The following is a 19915-nucleotide window of genomic DNA, read 5'->3' on the forward strand; positions in this document are numbered from 1 at the left end:
ACCCTTTAGGTTATTCACGGGACATTATCCACTTGTATATCAGGGTATATCAAATATATACCTCGTATATCAAGGGTATATCAAATATATACCGAGTACATATACTGTCCCGGTTACACTAAAATAACCTCGGATGTTTAGTTTATTTGATTTTGGACAATGCAATGCTATGTATTCAACAAAAAATTTATTGAATAAAACTTTATTGAATATACATTTTTTTTTACACAAAATACAAACTACGAGTTTAGGGCAACACACCGAACATACCTAGGATTACATAATTGAAAAATACCTTAAGGACAACGGTACCCCTCGTACCCCGAGTATCTCCACAATGGTATGATATTGTCCGCTTTGGGCACAGCCCTCACGGTTTTACTTTTGGTTCCACCCAAAAGGCCTCATACCAATGAAGATTAATTGTCCTCTCTTATATACCCATGATCATTCACTTCCCTAGCCAATGTGGGACTTTGTTTACACTCCTTACAAATCCAACAGTCCTTCCCTCGAACAAAGTGTCACTTCTATCTTGCCTCGAATAGTCATGCACTCATCTACTCCCGACTGTCAACGAGAGCCTACTTCTATCCAGCACTTCTAGATAAATCACTTGTTACACGAACTAACATTGTGGGAACATCTGGTGTCATTCCATCGCACCCTCAATCTCTTCCCCTAGAACAAAGATACCTCATTCTTCCTATCAGTCCACCTGACTATGATAGGCTTCCTATCAATCTACCCCGACTTGATAGAGCACATGTCTTGCTCATCACCCGAACACAGAGCATGTCCTTGCTCGCCACCTCGAGCACTTTTTGTTCGATTTTGAGATTCTTCCACAAGTTCTGTAATAACTATTAAGGCTTACTCATCACTATTGTTCGACCCCCGAGGATTCCTCCCCCACATAGCTAGGTTTCCATGGCTCTGATACCACTTGTTAAGAACAACGGTACCCCTCTTACCTCAAGTATCTCCACAATGGTATGATATTGTCCGCTTTTCGCATAACCATCACGATTTTGCTTTTGGTTCCACCCAAAAGGCCTCATGCCAATGAAGATAATTATCCTCTCTTATATACCCATGATCATTCACTTCCCTAGCCAATGTGGGACTTTGTTTACACTCCTTACAAACCCACCATGAGCTTGCAACCAGAAAATTCGATGCCGATGCGGTGTTGTAAAGGCGTTACTGTAATTTTTAGGAAAAAAAAAGAAGAGAAATTTTGGTTTTTTTGCATTAAAAAAGTTAAAAATGAGGTGTAGGTGTGTGATGTGTAAGTTGACACGTGTGGTAAGGGAAAGGAAAAAAAAAGAAAAAGAAAGAAAAAGAAAAGAAGGGAAACGAAAAGAAAAGAAGGAAAATGATACCGCAGGGTAAAATCTAAATAGGGGAAGAGGAAGAAACCCAAGGTGTTGGGCAAAGAAGGAAGGGAAGAATTTTCAAACCGATTTGAGATTTGGAAACTAGATTTTGGTAAGTTTTGGAGATTTATGCAAAGAATCTCTACGGTATTAATCTCTAATAAGTTTAGTTTGTGGGTTTTGTTAATCACGAGTTTGTTTGAGGCCGTGAATGTTCTAGTGTTTTAAGAACTGAGAATAAATTGTGATCATTGTCTGAGATGGGAAATGGCTTGTGTTAATGGAGGATTTGTGAATCTATACCTTGAGTTCTTGCAAAAAAGAAGAGTGTAACGTTAGCAAATTAAACGGGGTTGGAATCGCAGTAGAAGGAAGGGTAAGAAATTATATGTGTTCTTGCTGTGATGGCTGAAAAAAAGGGTTTGTTTGAGTACAGTGTAGGTTTTCGTGAGGTGAGGAATAAGAAGATGGATGAAGTTAAAGGAAGAAGATGATCAATAGTGGAGGAGAGAGAAATGAGTGGGCTAAATTAAATAAGAATGAAAAATAAAATGTTGGGAGATTGAGCTAATCACGTGATTTGAAAGGTAAACAATGTGGGATGTGGGTCCCTCAAGGAAGATGAGAGAGAAATAAATATAATTGGATTGCAATGAGGTTGTTGTTTTAATATTGTGATTTAATTTAGAGTATTGTAATTTTTAGGTTGAAATTAAGCATGTGTTAAAATTTGGTTTGTTATTATTTGAACACAGATTGGAGCAGCATACAATCCAAATTTACTTCGTTCGTAGGATTTGTGAGCGGTTATTTTACTAAATATTTTTAGATATAGAACTTCAACAAAATATATATTACATATGTTTTATCATTTCTGCTGAGAAATTGGGTTTGCTGAGATTTAGAAATGTTTTTGATAATTTATGAATGTTGTTGATAATTTAGAAATGTTTTATGATTTGAAAGAAATTGTTGTATTTAATGTGTATAGTTAGAAAGATATATTTTTAGAAGTGATTTTGAGAAACAAAAGTTTTAGAAAGAAGAAAAGAAGAATTTTAGAACTGTTTATGAGATTTGAGAATTTTATGCAGTAGTTTTCAAACCACCATATTATTGTATTCACGTGATTAGCCGTATGCTATATGAATGTGTTTCTGTAGTATACTCAGAAATAGAAAGTCTTTGGGACCATTTTACTCCACGCGTCGAGAGAATTATTCTACCATGTGTAGATTACTTTATGCCAGTAGACCAGAAATAGAATTATTCTGTTGTGCGTATTGAAATTACTCAGGCCAGTAAACCAGAACAAGAACAAAATATGGATACATATGTGGTGTTGAGTTTTCTTAACCTGTTTATTGTTTGAAATGATATATTTTATATGTATTTAGAAAGTGATTTTAGAAATTGCGTGTTGCTACTGGTTATTATTAGAAATCCCTCTGAGTTTTAGTTGCTCAAATTGTATGAAGGTTTTATGAGAAAGTTTTTTACTTCAGTTTTATAATGTTCACAAAGTCGAGAATTTCAATTGTTATGAAAGAAGTTTTACGAAACTATTGTCTTATCAAATTGCCATTCACTAAGCGTCTCAGCTCACTGTTTATTATTGTTTTCTCCACTAGACTGCACCTGAGTTTCAAAGAGATAGCCAACCAGTTTCTGTCAGTCATTGTCTTAGAACTTGCATATCATTTTGTATGTACATTTAGAATGAACTCTAATAGATTAGTTGCACCTTTTGTAGTTGTACTACATGTTTAGATGTCGTGGGAGAATAGTTATTTCTGAATTAAATAATGTTACACTTTGTTTTGTATATACTAGAAAATAATCTTAATTAATTTTAGAAATTTAGAAAGTAGTTGATTATAGCTAGAGTCTACAGTTGGTTGGAATCTATGGTCGGCAGGCTTGTCCTTGAGCTAGTAGGCGTTCTGGGGCGGGTCGTATCATGTGTCCCACCTAATACACTCCGACTCTAGTAAGAAAATAGGAGTAGACACCTCCAGGTTTTTGTGACAGATTTTTCACTAAATCGATGGTGATAGGAGTCCTTCTCTTTTATACATGTAGGTGACCAATCAGGAAGGACGACTGTTTTGGATGCATGGTGCGCCGAGCTGTACGAGGACTTGACAGTTGGCGGACTGACAGTTAGTGTGTGGTGCCTTAATCTGCAAGTCTGTCCCCCCGGCAGACTACAGGTTTCAGGCTGGAGTCGTCGGCATTTCCCCGTACATCTATGGTGACTACGCGTTTGTACGTCTGCACATAGTACGGTATTAATCGTTTGTCGTCCTGCACCTCGATGTTGCTCCTAGCATCTGATGTGTGTCCTGCTCGGATTTCTCCCTCAATGCAAGGAAATCTTTATTCGACTTGATTACAATACCCAAATACTACACAATTGGATTTCACAATACCGGTCGTACTCAGGAAGTTCATCATTATGTCGTGTGCTATCGAGAGGAGAAAGAAAGAAGGAGAAGGGTGCGAGAGGGGAAGATCTATCGAGAGAGTTGGAAAATAGAAGATAATGAATTTTAGCTATATTTTAGGACTTTTGGGAGGGAAAATTGTTTTATGGATACTTGAGATTTTCTTGTGTACAAAAAACTTGAACAATTTTTTTATTCCTATTTTCCTCCCTCTCCATAGATTTATAAACCAGCTAATTTTAAATTAATTATGAGCTTTCCAATTTTTAAGCATTAATTAAATATTGGTTGGAATGTGGAGATAAATAATTGTGCCAAAGAAACTTAGAAAACCCCAAAATCTCTTTCTTCCTTTTCATTAATTTCTTATTTTAGCTTTTGGCCTAAACATTAAAAGAAAAAAGGGGCAATCGTGTGAGTTTGTATGGTCGCACAAAAATCAGAGAGCACCGACGTGGCAGTTTCTGGCAGAGTTCAGAGGCGGGGTCGTAGATGCATCATTCGCAACCAATTCTCGTACAACGCATCATTCGCAACTAATTCTCGTAGGTACTTTGGTCAGTTTTTTCATTTCTGTTTCATAGGAACTTATGTAATTTTTAGAAACTAGGTGGTTTTTGTTGACGCATCTAGATTTGAGAGATTGTATTGACCATTCAGAATTAGAATATTACCTCTGTGTAGCGGAAAACTGGATGTGGTCTGTGCTTGGGCGAACGAGTATAAGTCTCGTGTCATTTTCTGTACTTTTCTCTCTTATTGTTTTATTGTGGTATTTTGGATTTGGGATTTGTTAATAACTGTGAAAGTGAAAGGGCTCGTGGGTCGAACAATTTTACCAACAATCCTTTTATCTCCCTAGGAAAAAAAGTAGGAAAGATATTGATTTTGAAATTTATAGATAAAATTGAAAAGAGAAAAAAAATAAATTTTCAAAATTTTGAGTATTGTAAAGTTTAAGTTAAACAAACAAAAATATTTTTAAAATTAAACAACTTAATTCAAGGCTCTTCTTTTTTTAGATGTCTTAACCACTTGAACTATGTTCGGTTGGCTATTTCAAGACTTCTTAACAAGTAAATCAAAGTTTAAATTCACCACAACATGGAAAACTTTTTGAACACATAAATTAAAAGTTGTAACAGTCTATATTGAAAACGTAGGGTATTGCAGGGTGGGTGCATACATAGGAATGGACTGAAACTCAAAAAACCAGAAAAATCTCATAATACCCACAAAATAGAATAAAAATTTGAGTAAAATACATTTTTAGTTTCTAAGTTAGTTTCTATTTGATCCATAAGTTTAAAAAATTTGACACTTTAGTCTCTAATCTTTAGAAAATGGTTCTAAATGATCCCTAAACCTATTTGACCGTTGACTAAAAAAATTATGACGTGGCGGTTTAAGTTGGTGATTTCACATCGCTGATTTGGCAAAAATTATATTAATTTAATATATTTTTTCAATAAACAAATAGATTATAATTTCAAACATGAAAATTATCTGTATAGCCTCATTTTTCTTCCCACTAAAAAACACGCCCAAATATATTTCTTTTAAACATAATTTTTTTTTTTTAGTTTAGAATAGTAAGCAGCAATTACTTTTTTAAAACATATGAAAATTTTTAAATAGCAATGATTTTTTACGAGAGCCCTCTCTGGCAGATTTTAAGAAACTGTAAGTTATGTTCATTGTTGTTTGCAGTGAGGGAAAGAATTTGAATACATAACTTAAAATAGTCTACTTCTATTATAAGTTAAACATAGTAGAGCGATGAATGAAAAATTCAAGTCCTTTTATGATAGTTAAAAATTGTCATTAATGATATAAAAGTTGACAAATGTCTTATCGATTATTGATGGTCTTGATCCAGCACAACTCAACCAATAATTTATCTCACCGAATCGAACCCAACTCTAACATTTCGTGGGCTGTTGAGTTCTTTTGTCATCAAATTTTTAGAACATCCCTAAATACAACATATTTAACATTCAAATGAAAATGATCATATATGCCAACTAATTTTGCGGGAAGTTTTGTCTTGAAGTTCCACAACTAATTTTAGAGACGCAAAACGTGATAGCTCATCTCCATTTTTCTTCCCATCAAAAAACGACCCCAAAAATAGTTGCGATGTAATTGTATAAGATGATTTCCGTAGAAAGTTAAGTTTTGTTGAATTCAAAAGGAAAAAAAAAGTTACACCCCATGACTTTTGTTTAGATTTTTGTTTTTTTTTCCTAACTTCCGCTGATTGTTTAGATTCATTACGTATTTTGCAGAATAATTATTCAATTACACTTGATGTTTGCAACATGCAAATAACCCATACATAAAGTAACACCATGGGAGTTTATCTTTTATAACGCTAAAAATATAGATCCAATTTTTTTTAGTATAACATGTGGGGTGAAAATCCGAACTTATTATCTTTTGATTGGAGATAGACGCTTAAACCAATTTCTATGTTCAGGTTGACTAAATAATTTAATACTTACCGAAAGACTTCAACGAAAGGAGTTCATTTTCTTTTATGTTTAAATTATCCTTCAACAAAATCAATTTAGTAGTACTATTTATACAATGTTTCAAACGTCATGGTGTCAATTTTATAGATATTTTGAAAAATAATAATATTTAAAATATTTAAATGAACAAATAAGCATTTTATACACTGTTCCATTAAGTTGAAAAGTATTATTATTAACATTATGTTCACATCTCAAAGTGAGCATAGCTCAGCGATAATTGACATATATCACCAACCAAGGGATTGTGAGTTTGATCCCTCAGCCTCGCATGTTGTTTTAAAATATATATATATATATATATAAAATGTCCACATTCATGATACTTTTTTTACATATTTTTTTTTCTATTTTTTTCAGTATTATATAAATGTCGATTCACTCATGTAAATCTCGGACCCATGGACAAAATGTCGGCATATCGATATAACACCAGGTTGTTTTCGATAAACCAAAAATATTTACACAACGTTATTATTATTTTTTTTATTACCCAAGAGTCGGTGGCCCTTTAATCTTTGTGCCCCTATATCTGGGTTATGCACATTGTACCCATATACGTACATGGACAAGCGGTTCCAAACCACACGGACTTTTCCTGAAACAAAAAACATGATTTGTTACTAATTTAATCAATGAGTCAATTATGCTCAAACATAAAATCCATACCACACAAGCATAAGTACTAGAAAATATTAAAACACTCCCCTTATTATTACTCGCAGAAATAGGAAAAAACAAGCACACATACAGAGAATTTTTGCACACAAACATTAAGAATTAAACCCTAACACACACAACATAATATAATATTCTAGCACGTAGTCGTTACTGCTTCTTCAAAATTATACTGTAGTAGTCAAAGCGAGCATAGCTCAACGGTAATTGGTATATATCTCCGAGATTGTGAGTTCGATCACTTGTCCCCACATGTTGTACTAAAAAAAAGTTACATTACAGCATAATTTTGATGTCCAGAAGAGAAGGCAGTGTAGACATAGCTTGAAATCCCTGGAGGTTGAGCAGCAACTTGATGTTGCGTCTTACAATTATGTTCTCAACATTCCATACATTAACTGGATCGCCATACTGGTCCCCCTTCTAACTGCGTCTCGAATTATCTTGAATCTTGCACCCTCAGAAATGGTCTGAATGGAGGCTACCACCAATGCCCCTGTAATTTTATTGTAATTCTCACAAAAAAGTATCTAAAAATAGAAAATTTAGATATTTGTACCCTGACGAAGTGAAGAACCATGGCATATATGGCATATATGTTTGGAATAGATTCTATTTTGAGAGAGTTGAAAAAGCACTATCTCGAGTTGTACAACAATGGAACCAGAGTGCTCAAGTTTTCGAGTCCAAGAGTACTATTTTCTCGTCTGGCTTTATTCCTTTCAAGGTCTATGTAACTCCCACCAAATAGAAGTACTGTTGTCGTAGTATTTTTGAACACAAAGTCCACAACTCGAAGGACTTCACGATCGTTGAAAAAGTAGGATCCAGGACACTTTGAGTTTGAGGTATGATATCCAACAACATAAATATTTACTATATCTATAGCTAGCTTGATGGTAACCTTATCCGAATTTGTAAGACTGATTTCTTTGAAGCGATTTGTTCCTACAATGTTGGATTTGGTAGGCAGTAGAAAGTAATCGAACTTTTTCATATCGGTATGTATAGCTTGTCTGAAAGAATTGAGTTCAGATGCATACGTGTCTATGTTTGTTGTGAAGGTGAATATCTTGCCCGTCCTCCAAAGTATACGTAGGAGCGGCAAGGAAGATGGCAAGAATTAGGATCACACGACTAATGATTTGCTCATCTTTTTGAAACTTGGGTCGGTCTGGATTGGATTGGCTACTATCGGAACATCTCAAAGGATGTGGTTTTTATAGCCACCATTCTTATGTCTTTCCAAAAGGACAGTGTAATGTGGTTCATGTCTATTATAATAACTAGAGCTTATCCTCAACTGGTAATTGAAATTCTCTTTTAAACAACCATGGTCACGTACTCTTGAGTAATATTATTGTCAGCTAGCTCGCTTTTTTGGTCCGTTTAGTTGGAAAGGAACAACAAATTTTTGCTGATTCGTACCTTCCACCTTTGGGAGGATATAAAGGTCTTAGCATCAACATGGTATTCGAAATTGAACATTTTTTATAACTATGATATCTCCACCATTTCCCACATACTCTTTTAAATAGAATGATTGTGGCATTTTTAAAAAGAAAAAAAAAGTTATGAGTTCGAGTCCCCCACCACACTTGTTAAGCTTCAATTTCATGAATTAAATCCTAAACTTGAATAGGACCATCAATTAGTCAAGTTTCTATTTTTCTAAGATTTATGATTAATTATCGAGATATCTATTCTTGTATGTCTCTAGTTGTGACTAGGGAGAATTTGTTATAGTCAATTATTGATTATAGTAGAGATTTTGACTTCGGTCCAATGTTAAATTGCTTGTCCTCTACTTGTTTGAAAATTACTATCTTTACTTGTAATTTCCTATTAGTTCACACAAGAGCGGATAATTGGTTCATAAAATTAAGTGTTTATCTCAACAATGATTTCAAATTTTATATATCTATTTTTAATTTAGTTATGTTCAAAGTTTATTTTAATATTATCTAAGCAATTCATATCATTGGGTGGCTTTGCACTTGCAACATATACTTCGTTAATTGTCACGTGGTAGGTCATTTGGTTGCTCCCAACACTTGGGATAATTACACATCAAATATTAACTTGAACAAACTTTTATTCTTGGTTTTGCGATTACAATTTTCATATAATTTGTTTTTGGGTACTGTCAACCAAGCTATATTCTAAGAAGTTTTCTTTCCATGACATTTTAATTCAACTCAGAATGAATTCCACTTTTCTAACATATATTCACTCTCTTTCTTTTATTATTATTATATTTTTTAAGTATAACAAACATAACAATGAGGCTTGTAGCTTGTAGCCTATGAAGAGCTCTTTAATTTGTAGTTGATGGAGTTCGTAGTTTGATGAAATCTTCAAGTCTTGTTGCTTGAGAAGAGTTATTCAGTCGGTTGCTTGACGAACATAAGATTTAATGTTCTCGACATCTCGTAGTCTTCAAGTCTCAAATTCTTCAAGTTTTGTCGGCTCCGGATCCTTTGCTTGACTTTGAATGATTGTACATGATTCTGAATATTCTGACGGCCCTTAATCTCCAATTCTTTTGAATCTCTCTAATCATCTAACCCTGTCTATTGATAGAGTTTTGGTGGGTCTTATGTGGATGATGGGTTTAATGGACTTGAGCTAATCTCCTTATAGGTTGATCCAATTTGTTTATGTTATCTGACCATCATAGGAGAGACATGTGATTTAATTTAATTTGTCAAATTTAAAATTAATTGAAGACACGTGTAAATTTTAGACTGGTCCTAAATATAATTTTAAATTGATGATGTCGCATTTAATCATTTGACAGATTATATTGTGCTTAGACGGAGTTGAGTTATGTTCAAGTTGGCTAAATAATTTAATATTTTACCGACTGACCTCAACAAAAGGAGGAGTTCGTTTTATTTTATGTTTAAATTTAAACTTCAACAAAATCAATTCAGTAGTATTATTTAGACAAAGTTTATTTAATAGTCAATATCTCAAATTTTATAGAAATATCGAAAAACAAACTGCACAACACACAAACATAAATAGTAGAAAATATTAAAACAGGCCACCACTTATTATTCCTCAACAGAAATAGTAAAACAAAAAAAAAAAACACACACACACACATAGATAGCATTGTTCACGAGTACATAATAGAAACATTGTTGATGTGGTGGCTGCTTCTTCTTCCTCTTCTTCTTCAAAGTTAGATTAGACGGCAGCATAACTTCGAGGCTGCATAGTGAGCAGCAGCTTGACGTTGCCTCTTACAAGATTGTGATCAACATTCCCCACACTAACTCTAACGCCCTGATTATTGAGAAGCGTAATGTTATTCTGGAAATTCCCAGTTCTAGTGTTGGCTTCCTGAATCGCGTTGCTGATAGTCTGCCAACTATTCTGGAAATCCATGACTTGTTCGCTCGGTCTGGAATTCCGCCGAACCGCGTCCTGAACCACCTTGAACCGGGCGCCCTCGGAGATGGTCTGAATGGCCAGCACCAACGCTGTGGCGATGCGGTCGTAAGTGTCGCCCGGCCGCCGGCAGTCGTACAGCGCCGGAAGCAGGTCGCTGAGCTGTGAGAGGCCGAGAATGGTATTCCGGCGGCTGCCTCCGTTTGCTGCGAGGTCGCCGTAGCTGCCGTCGAATGGGAGCACTCTTTGTTCCCCAGAATTTCGGAATACGAAGGACATGGCAGCGCGGGCATCGGCGTCGTTGAAAAAGTAGGATCCGCGGCAGCTTGGGTTGGAGGTGTGGTAGGCAAGGACGTAGACGTTGACGATGTCTATGGCCAGCTTGACGGCGACGCCGCGGGAGTTTCTGAGGTTGATTTCTCTGTAGCGGTTTGTGCCGGAGACGGCGGTTCTGAGAGGCAGGAGAAAGTAGTCGAACCTTTTGTTGGTGGTACGTACGGCTTGTCGGAAAGCATTCAGCTCTGAGGCGTACGTGTTTATGTTTGTGGTGAAGGTGATCTCGCGCTGGCCCTCCGCTGTGTGCGGAGCGGCTACGAGGATGATGGCGAGGAGTAGGCAACAAAGGGTTGAGTTGGAGTAGCTCATGTTTTCGAAACTTGGGTTGGATTGGATTGGATGCCGTTGGAACATCTCAAGGATGTGCTTTTTATAGCCACCATTTTCTTCATGACACTGTAATATGTGGTCCATGGTTGTAATCGGGAGTGTCAACAGCCATCCAACACTGTAACCGGTGTTGCGATATTCATCTGGGGGAAGTCCCGACTATGCACCCCGCAGGCTTGAACCAAGGAGGGGTATTCCCATTCATCTAGAGTTTCATCTCGAAACTAATTGATAATGAACGTAGTAGTCCACTCATATTATGAATCCTTGTTAGGTCCCTCATCTTTTTAAGGTGAAATCGTTAACAAATGTTGTGAGAAAAGTTCAATTTATATGTGGTGGGTCGATTTTAAACATAAGCTTTCAATTTAAAGTGATTGGATAGAGGAGAAATTAATGTTTTAGCTTTGCACTATAAAATATTTGTTTATAAATGATAAATGGTGAATATTATCAATATTCATAGAGTTTCATCTCGAACCCAATTTACAATGAGAGAAGTAGCTCACTTATATTATGAACTATTGTTAGATCTATTATTTTTTAAATGTGGGATCGTTAACAAATATGTCGAGAGAAGTTCAAGTTATACAGGGTGGACTTCCAATTTCATGAAATTAAATCCTAAACTTGGACGGGACATTCTTATAGTAGGAGGAAAATATATTGCGAATATTCCTTCTAGATGCTTTTTGATAAATAATATTTTTTGCATTATTTGTTGACAATTAATTAAGTTTTCCAACCTTATTTGTTTCCTTAGGTTTTGTTGTTGGGTTTAGGAATTTCTTTGGCATGAGTTCGAGTGGCTTGTTAATTGAATTTATTTATCATTTATTTGGGTGCCTCACGCTAAATTTTGAGGTCGAATTAATTAAAATGGTTCTTCAAATTTAGAGTTTAAAATTTAAATTGAAGGAAAAAGGAAAGTTTAAGCTTAAAATTAAGTCACCAATGAAGTCAATACGAGACATTCTCGTGTAATCGTTCGGTGAGGTCGGTGGCCAATAGTTAGGCGGTTATCCTAGGACGGATTTTGTATCTTGGCGCAAGGCATTTTCATCAACCAATAGAAGTACGATCGAGTTGTCAGGTCATAATTAGTCGAGCTTCAAATGTTAACCACTTCGTATTTTCGAGAATCTAAAGAAAGATGTAACCTACGGAACCTTTCTAGCTCTCCACTTGCCAAGTGTTATTTTATTCTCCTACATGGCCTCTCCTAAATATATTTGAAATCCTTTTGCCTTCAAATTAATTAATATTTGAAACATTGTGATATGGTTGTCTTTTGCAAAATATTAATCAATGTTTTAAGTTATTTTTTGCTTTTTTTTTTTACTTTAGAAAAATAACATATGAAAATACAATTTTTTAAAACCAATATTAAAATACAATTCGATGTATATCACATGTAAAACTTCTCTCTCTTCACGTGAAAATTAATAGAAGCATGTTGGAGTGGTCCAAATAAAGTAGTTTTCTTACCTTTCATAATATATATTTGCCATCAAATTAAATCCACACCGCAATTTTTGATTTTTTGTAATAATTGTACCACGTTTTTGTCTTTTTACTTGATCATTGAACTTAAAATTAATTTTGCTTTCTAACTCCTACAACAACCGATTTCTACCTATATTTCACAATGGTATGTTTATACATTACGAGCATGAGACGTAATTTTAATTTTTGTTTCATTTAAAAATGTATCATATTATATGAAAATAAGTTATGTCTTTACTTATATATTCGTGATCTTCCTCTTATTTAATCGATATTAAACTTTAGGCACCTCATTTCCAACATTAAATTATCCCACCCACATAAATATCATATGTCTATCATGTGAAGATTAGTTACACTTAGGTCCAATGATTCCAAAGAAAATTTTAGATTGCTAAAAGCCATTTCTAAAGTGTTTATAAAATATTAATTTCTTAATACCTTTATATTTAATTTTTAATGTAATATCCTTGCCCTTTCACTACTGTTTCTTTGACATCTTGAATCACGTTCACAAAATTGTTCTTTTCTCTTTTTTCTTTAATTTTTAAAATAGACCATCTAACACGTTTTTTTTTTTTTTTTTTTTTTTTTTTTTCTTTCAAATATCTTCCCACACGTTTTCTTTCTTTTTTTTTTCTTTCAAATATCTTCCCCTCTCGTCTTATCCTATTCTCTAGTGAAGTCCATCTCCTCTGGCTCTTTCTTTCTATTAAAATCTCACGTTAGGAAGATAAGACATAACAATCATTTTTATAATATAAGAGAAATACTTCTCTCGTTATCGATTTGTTTTGAAATATAATTACAAGAATATTGATATCAAATTAACATTCAATCTAAGAAATAGGAGTCGACCAAGATTTTGATGAACCAAACGAGACACCATCTTGAAGGAGCATCATCCTTTCGATTCTCCAACGAAGGTCCATCTTCTCCACCTCTCTCTCCATCCATGAGTTGAACTTGTGGTGTGCCCTCTCAGCCGCTCCTACCTCTTTTCCTCCTACTCAACCGCCTTACTCCTTTCCTCTCTCCAACGAGTTAGAGACTCACAGCCAGCGACATCTTTGATCAAATGATTAACATACATATCTCTAATAAAAAGGTTGTGAGTTAGAATCTTCACTCTCATATATTATTGTACTAAAAAAGTGAAGTGAATTTAAACTTACAATAGGGAGTAAACTAATGTTTGACCCATCTTAACTATTGGTGGTGGGACCAAAGTTCTATATTGCTTGGGTAAGATAAAGATGCATAGCATATTATGGAAGGACAACTAACTTTGTAATATTTTTTTCGTGAAACCAGAGGAAAAGTCATAAGACCTTCTACATAAAATAAATAATATCATATAATTGTAGAAATATGACATATATTGTCCTAAACATTAGTAAACTCAATACACACAGTAGAATAACGTACGAAGTAAAATTGTCCCAAAGACCTATTTTCTCGGTATACTATAGAAACACATTATTAATATAGCATACGGGTAATCACCTAGATACAATAACACGGTGGTTTGAAAACTATCTCACAAACTATTCAAAAATTCTTCTTTCTAAGAACTTTTCTTTCCCAAACAACTTCTAAAATGTTTCTTTCTATCTTTCTCCAACCTTTCTTTTTTAGAACACTTCATACAATTTTATTTCTCAAACTAGTTATCAAATCTTAGTTTCATAAAAATTCTGAAATAATTTCTGAAATCTCTCGATCTTAATAACATTTCATATAAAAGTTTCCCAAATTCTTTTTGAAATCTTTCTTTCTAATTAAAATCTTTGTACCATTCACAAAAGACATGAAAGATTTCTAATTCTTATTAAATGCAATTATCCTCGAATCCTTTCTAAAGTATTTCTTTCTAACAACATTCAACAAAATTCAAACATTTCTTTGAAATCATAAAGTATTTGGAAATTCTCAGAAGCATTTCTAAATTTCTAAAGTCTCAGACAAACGCATTTTATTTCGTTCGAATTTGAACATTTCTTAAACTTCAAATATTTTTCTAAATCATACAACATTCCTCTAAATTATAAAACAATTTCTAAAATCTCAAACAATGAGAGTTATTTTCATTCTCATTCTTAGTAGAAATACTCTACATATATCATATATATAATTTCTCGAAATTCTATAATAGTAAATATCTAAAAACATTCATCAAAATAACCACTCATAGATCCTTTAAACTCGGTCATCCTTTGCTGTAATTTCTGTCTAACCTGAAACATCGATTCAATACCAAATTAACCCACTTAATTCCAACATAAACTTTATTCAAACTTAAACCACAACATCTTCGAATAAAACCAATTATTCAATTTCACAATATATTCTCCCTCTTCATTTAAAACCCACTTTTTTTCTCTTTCATATTACTTACAAATGGGTCCCACCCTAATCCAATCAATTTCTGTTTCTCCCCCTCCATCTCAGGTAATACACCTTTACTTTTACCCAACTACTTTTCATTTTCTCCCCCTCCATCTCAGGTAATATCTTCTTCTTTCTTCTCCATTAAAACCCAGGGTTTTACCTCTTTCTTCTTCATTTCTCCATCCCCAAATCTCTCTGTCTTCACTTTCTTCCAGTCTACCACTTCTTCTAACCACCACAATTCCTTTTAATTGTTGCAACAAACCACAAATTAACCATTAACGGTTCTATTCCATCTAGTAAAAGGGTAAAAATATTTCTTTTCTCCCAAGCAATTCATTGAACATATCATGAAAAACTCCCAAAAACAAGGGATTATTAAGGGAAGAGAACCAAAAAATTTACAGAATTTCTCAAAGAATAAAACACATAAATCTTCACGTTAAGGAATTCTATAACCTATGGTTTCTCTTAATTGGTTTTCATAAAAAGCTTACCAAGTTTCAAATCCAGAAATCAGCATTGAACTTCCTTTCTTCTCCTCTGCTCTGAATTTTCTCTGTTCTCTATTTCTTCTGTTTTTTTTCGTTCTTTTCTTTTCTTTTCTTTTCTTTTCATTTCATTTCATTTTCTTTTCTTTTATTACTTAACACAAGCCACAAGTTCACACTAAAAAAGATATACCAACATACGTGTCCACCAATTTGACTTCCAAAACCAAAATTTCCTCTCTTTTTATTTATTTTTTATTTTTTTTATTTCCTTGGTGCTAAAAGATCAAAATGTCCTTATTTCAAAATATATATATATATATATATATTTTACAACTCAAGAATACGTACTTATAAAATATTACCTCATTTTCGAGAATTTCATCCTTGAAATTTAGCCACTACCACCAAGAAAGCAGTCAAGGTTACTGAACACACGTATGATCTTCACTTTTCCAAATTGCCTCATCTCACTACACAAATTTTTTATTAAGCCTTAACCAAAGGAATGATCTTATTCTATCCTAACACCTTTATTTTCCTATCTAAGTTCTATACCTAACTCTTCCTCAAAACACATATTGATCTCTTTAACTGTTATAGTTGCAACTAAAGAATTTTCGACCAGTTTGACATTTACATACACAGAAACATAGAGCAGATCATAAATTTTGAAAGCTCTACTAGCAACACAGACGATATAGTAATAATCCAACATCTTCAAGAATCCCTTATAGACCTATAAATATTAGGCTCAACTTTTCATTTTTTTCCAAACTCGATACACCCTTCCAAGGTGACTATCTAATAAAACTTCCTTACTCATTATAACTCTGATACTTTTCTAACACTTAACGATATACACCTTTGTCAATCCGTTGCCATTTTTAACTTTTCTTACTTACCTTAACCTTTTCTATAGTAACTACACAAGTTATTAACCTAGCTTTCCGTCTCCAAATGTCGTACCTCAATAAACTGAAGTTTGACTTTTCCCTTTTCCATATCGGCCTACCAATACTGTTCTCTCAATGCTTGATACCTTTTGTACTCTTTAACCTAATCTTCATTATTTCTCACTATATATTCTCTTCACTAACCACCTTTACTTATTTCTTTACCGGAATGCTGCATACTCAAGTCGAGCTTCTACAATAAAATAAATTTAATTTGAAATTGTGCAAATAAAACCCTAAACTCAACAATTAGACTTTCCGGCTTAAATAACCAACTACACCCATTACTTTTTTTGGACAAATATAACTCTTATCAATTAACTCTTGCAGTTGTATTCTCAATTCTCTCACCAGCGTGGGAGCCATAACAAAAAACTGACAATTCCCATTTACCTTTCTTTCTCGAACTTTATCCTAACAAATTGAAGTTCGACATAAATGGTACCATCTTATATTGGAATGATAACCGGACTTATTATAGACGAACTCCATGAGAGACAAATAAGTATCCTGACTACTTTTGAACTGTCAAACATAAGCTTGTAACAAGTCTTTCAAAGTTTGCATAGTTCTTTGTGACCGTCTATATGTCTGGGGATGGAAAACTGTACCAAAATATAATTCAGTAGCAAATGCTTATTGCAAACTAGGCCAGAACTTATAACTAAATCTAGTGTCCTTGTCTGAAGCAATAGACATTGGATCTGATACCACTTTGACTGCTTCAACCACATACATCTTAACCAACTTATGAAGGGAAAATGTGATTCTTATAGCCAAAATTTGAGCAGTCTTTATGAACCTATCAACTATCACCCAAATACCATCAACACCACCTTGTGTACAGGAAAGTCCAAGCAAAAAAATACACAGTAACATGCTCCATTTCCATTCTAGAACCGTAGCTTGAGGTTCTGGAACTTTCTGACATACTGGTTTCACTTGTTGACAATCAAACATATGGGTACATATTCCGCTATTTCTATCTGGCCACCAATAACATTTTTCCAATTCTCAACACATCTTTGTACCTTTCTGGGTGCATGATATAAATCGAACCATAAGCTTCTTTTAACATCTTATTCTTTAAATTCAAAATAATAGGTACACATAAACGATTATACCTAACAAAAACTCCATCATTTTTTACTGAATTGTTTGCTCATCAGCCACCTTTTTTACTTCTATTTCTTCATTTTTCACTGATATCTTTATCAACTAATTAAAATATATATCTCCAATAAAAAAGTTGGAAGTTCGAATCCCCACTCTCATTTGTTATTGTACGAAAAAAGAAGTGAAGTAGGTTTAATCTTACAAAAGGAAAGGACGACACTAATGTTTGAGCACTTAATTATTCGTAGTGCAACCAAAGTTCGGTTATATATTGGCTGGATAAAGTAAAGACGCGTAGCATTATGCAAGGACAACTACTTTTGTAGCTTTTTGAGTAAAACCAAAAGAAAAGTCATAAAATCTTCTGTCTAAAATAAATAATATCATATCATTGTAAAAATGTGAACGTACATTGTGTTATATATATATATATATATATATTTATTTATTTATATATATGATTTCTGACCAACTTCTTTGGTAGAATTTAATCCAAAGATATTGTCTTGAAATTATGCAAAGCTAACTACAAATTTACAAATATGTATCATTTTTTAAGATATTTTATGTTTCGTTTGATTAGATACCAATAATCAACCTAACATGTTGGGCCTTTAATTGTTGTTTTTGGGTTTTTTATTTTTAAGAGTCATAATTGTTTATCAATAATTTTCTTTTCCATTCAATTTTTTTTCCAAGTACACCTATTTTGAAAGTTATGATTGTTTATCAATAATTTTCTTTTGCATTCAATTTTTTTGTGCAAGAACAACTAAAAAGAAATTGTTATAAAAAATGATTTTTGTTCATTTGATATTTTGATAAGATTTCAAAAGTAATTAAAAAAACTAACAAAAATACATAAATATAAATATTAGTTGCATGTAATTACTTTTTAAATAAAGAAAACAAAAAATCAGGTGGTTGAAGTTTGGATACCTAATGTTTGAAATTTTAAAATAATTAGTTTGACTACAAGGTGATATCTATATTTTTCAGATTTAATTATGTTTGATTTTTATTGTCACATTTAATTTTATTTGAAATAATTATTAATTTAAGTTAATAAAGTGATTACATTTCATTTATATTTGTTTAACTAAATCTAATTCCTAATGTTTTGAACAGTGATAACATCTATCATATATTTTTACTTTTTCAATTGATCCTAAAGATTTGTTCAATTTTCTTCTACACTAATGTTGTATTCTTCTTAGATAAATACTACAATTTTCAAATTCAATTAACAAATTATAATATTTTATTCACTTGTTTTAAAAATACTATTTTTTATTTTTAAAAGGATATCATTTATATGGTTCTTAGTATTCCACGACCCGTTTTGGAATTATTTATACATCCAAGGTTGATAAGATAAACTTCTGATACGTTCAGATATTCACATATGTAAAAATACGAATAGAGGGAGATACAATTTACAGGTTGAAGTAGATTGTGTTTTCTAAATTCATAAACATATATATTACACATTGTTGTTTTTTTATTATTCCTAACAAAAATCTAATGTCTCAACTTAAGAATCGATAAATATATGTTAGTAAGTGAAATCCCTACGTATGTGTGTATATTCTTAATTAATTCCAAGAATGGTAGATCCTATATTTATATATATATGTATATGCATGCGTGTATGTATGATGGAATCTACAAAAGTTAACACATAAAACAAAGTAAAATTTATTTAAATGAAAAATTGTGATGTTAAATTAATAGATGGCAAAAAAAAATTTCAAATGTATCTATATCAATGGTCATAATCATTAAAAGAAATAGACAAGATCACTTATTCGGACCAGTTAAATGATAGCATATGCTGATATGAACTTACAAGTGAAGAAACGTTTTATATGTGAGGTACAACAAATTATCGTTTTTATTTGACACAACTAGATTGGTACAATCCAATTCAATATTAGTTTTTCAATAAAAAAATCGGGAAAAAACTATTGTCGTACCCTCATGAATATTTTGTAAATGACAAAAACTATACAATTACTAATCACGCCAGTTGTGAATAGTAATCATTTTGACTGGCGGGATTTAAAATATTTGAATTCACATTTTCTATCTACAATGGTGTCATAGGGAGAAAAAGGAGATCAGATTAAAGATCCAGAAAGGAGGAACGGAGCTCAAGGAGGAGCGGACCTGCGAAGCAAAGGTAAGTGGCTTGGGACCCGACAACCCGGACCGGCCGTAGCTGCAAGACCTCGGCACTGAGGGCGGGGTCGAGAACTTCGTCAGTTCTTCCCGACCTACACAGCCCGATCCGAGTTTACTTAGTCTTGGCCCTGGACGCAGCATGAGGCTCACTCCATCTAGATCTCCTAC

At 33.2% G+C, this 19915-nt stretch overlaps 1 protein-coding gene and 1 long non-coding RNA gene across 2 annotated transcripts; both read right to left on the reverse strand.

Moving 5' to 3' along the window:
- Positions 1 to 10075: 10075 nt before the first annotated feature.
- On the reverse strand, positions 10076 to 11202 carry LOC111024731 (ribosome-inactivating protein luffaculin 1). Its single transcript, XM_088126383.1, has one exon. It carries the CDS (start codon positions 11185 to 11187, stop codon positions 10234 to 10236), a length of 954 nt encoding a protein of 317 aa, XP_087982509.1. The 5' UTR covers positions 11188 to 11202; the 3' UTR covers positions 10076 to 10233.
- Positions 11203 to 13343: 2141 nt separating this feature from the next.
- On the reverse strand, positions 13344 to 15629 carry LOC148210017 (uncharacterized). The gene is made up of 2 exons (XR_015792285.1): positions 15498 to 15629; positions 13344 to 13706 (listed from the first exon to the last, which is right to left on the reverse strand). It is a non-coding gene; the product is annotated as an uncharacterized LOC148210017 (long non-coding RNA).
- Positions 15630 to 19915: the final 4286 nt, after the last annotated feature.

The sequence above is a fragment of the Momordica charantia genome (assembly GCF_013281855.1).
Source record: "Momordica charantia cultivar OHB3-1 chromosome 7 unlocalized genomic scaffold, Mcharantia_2.0 BLBB01000007.1, whole genome shotgun sequence".
NCBI classification, from domain to species: domain Eukaryota; kingdom Viridiplantae; phylum Streptophyta; class Magnoliopsida; order Cucurbitales; family Cucurbitaceae; genus Momordica; species Momordica charantia.

What these genes read in the sequence shown, in the direction of transcription:
- LOC111024731 (XM_088126383.1), bottom strand. Translation starts at nt 11,187, where the DNA reads ATGGACCACATATTACAGTGTCATGAAGAAAATGGTGGCTATAAAAAG.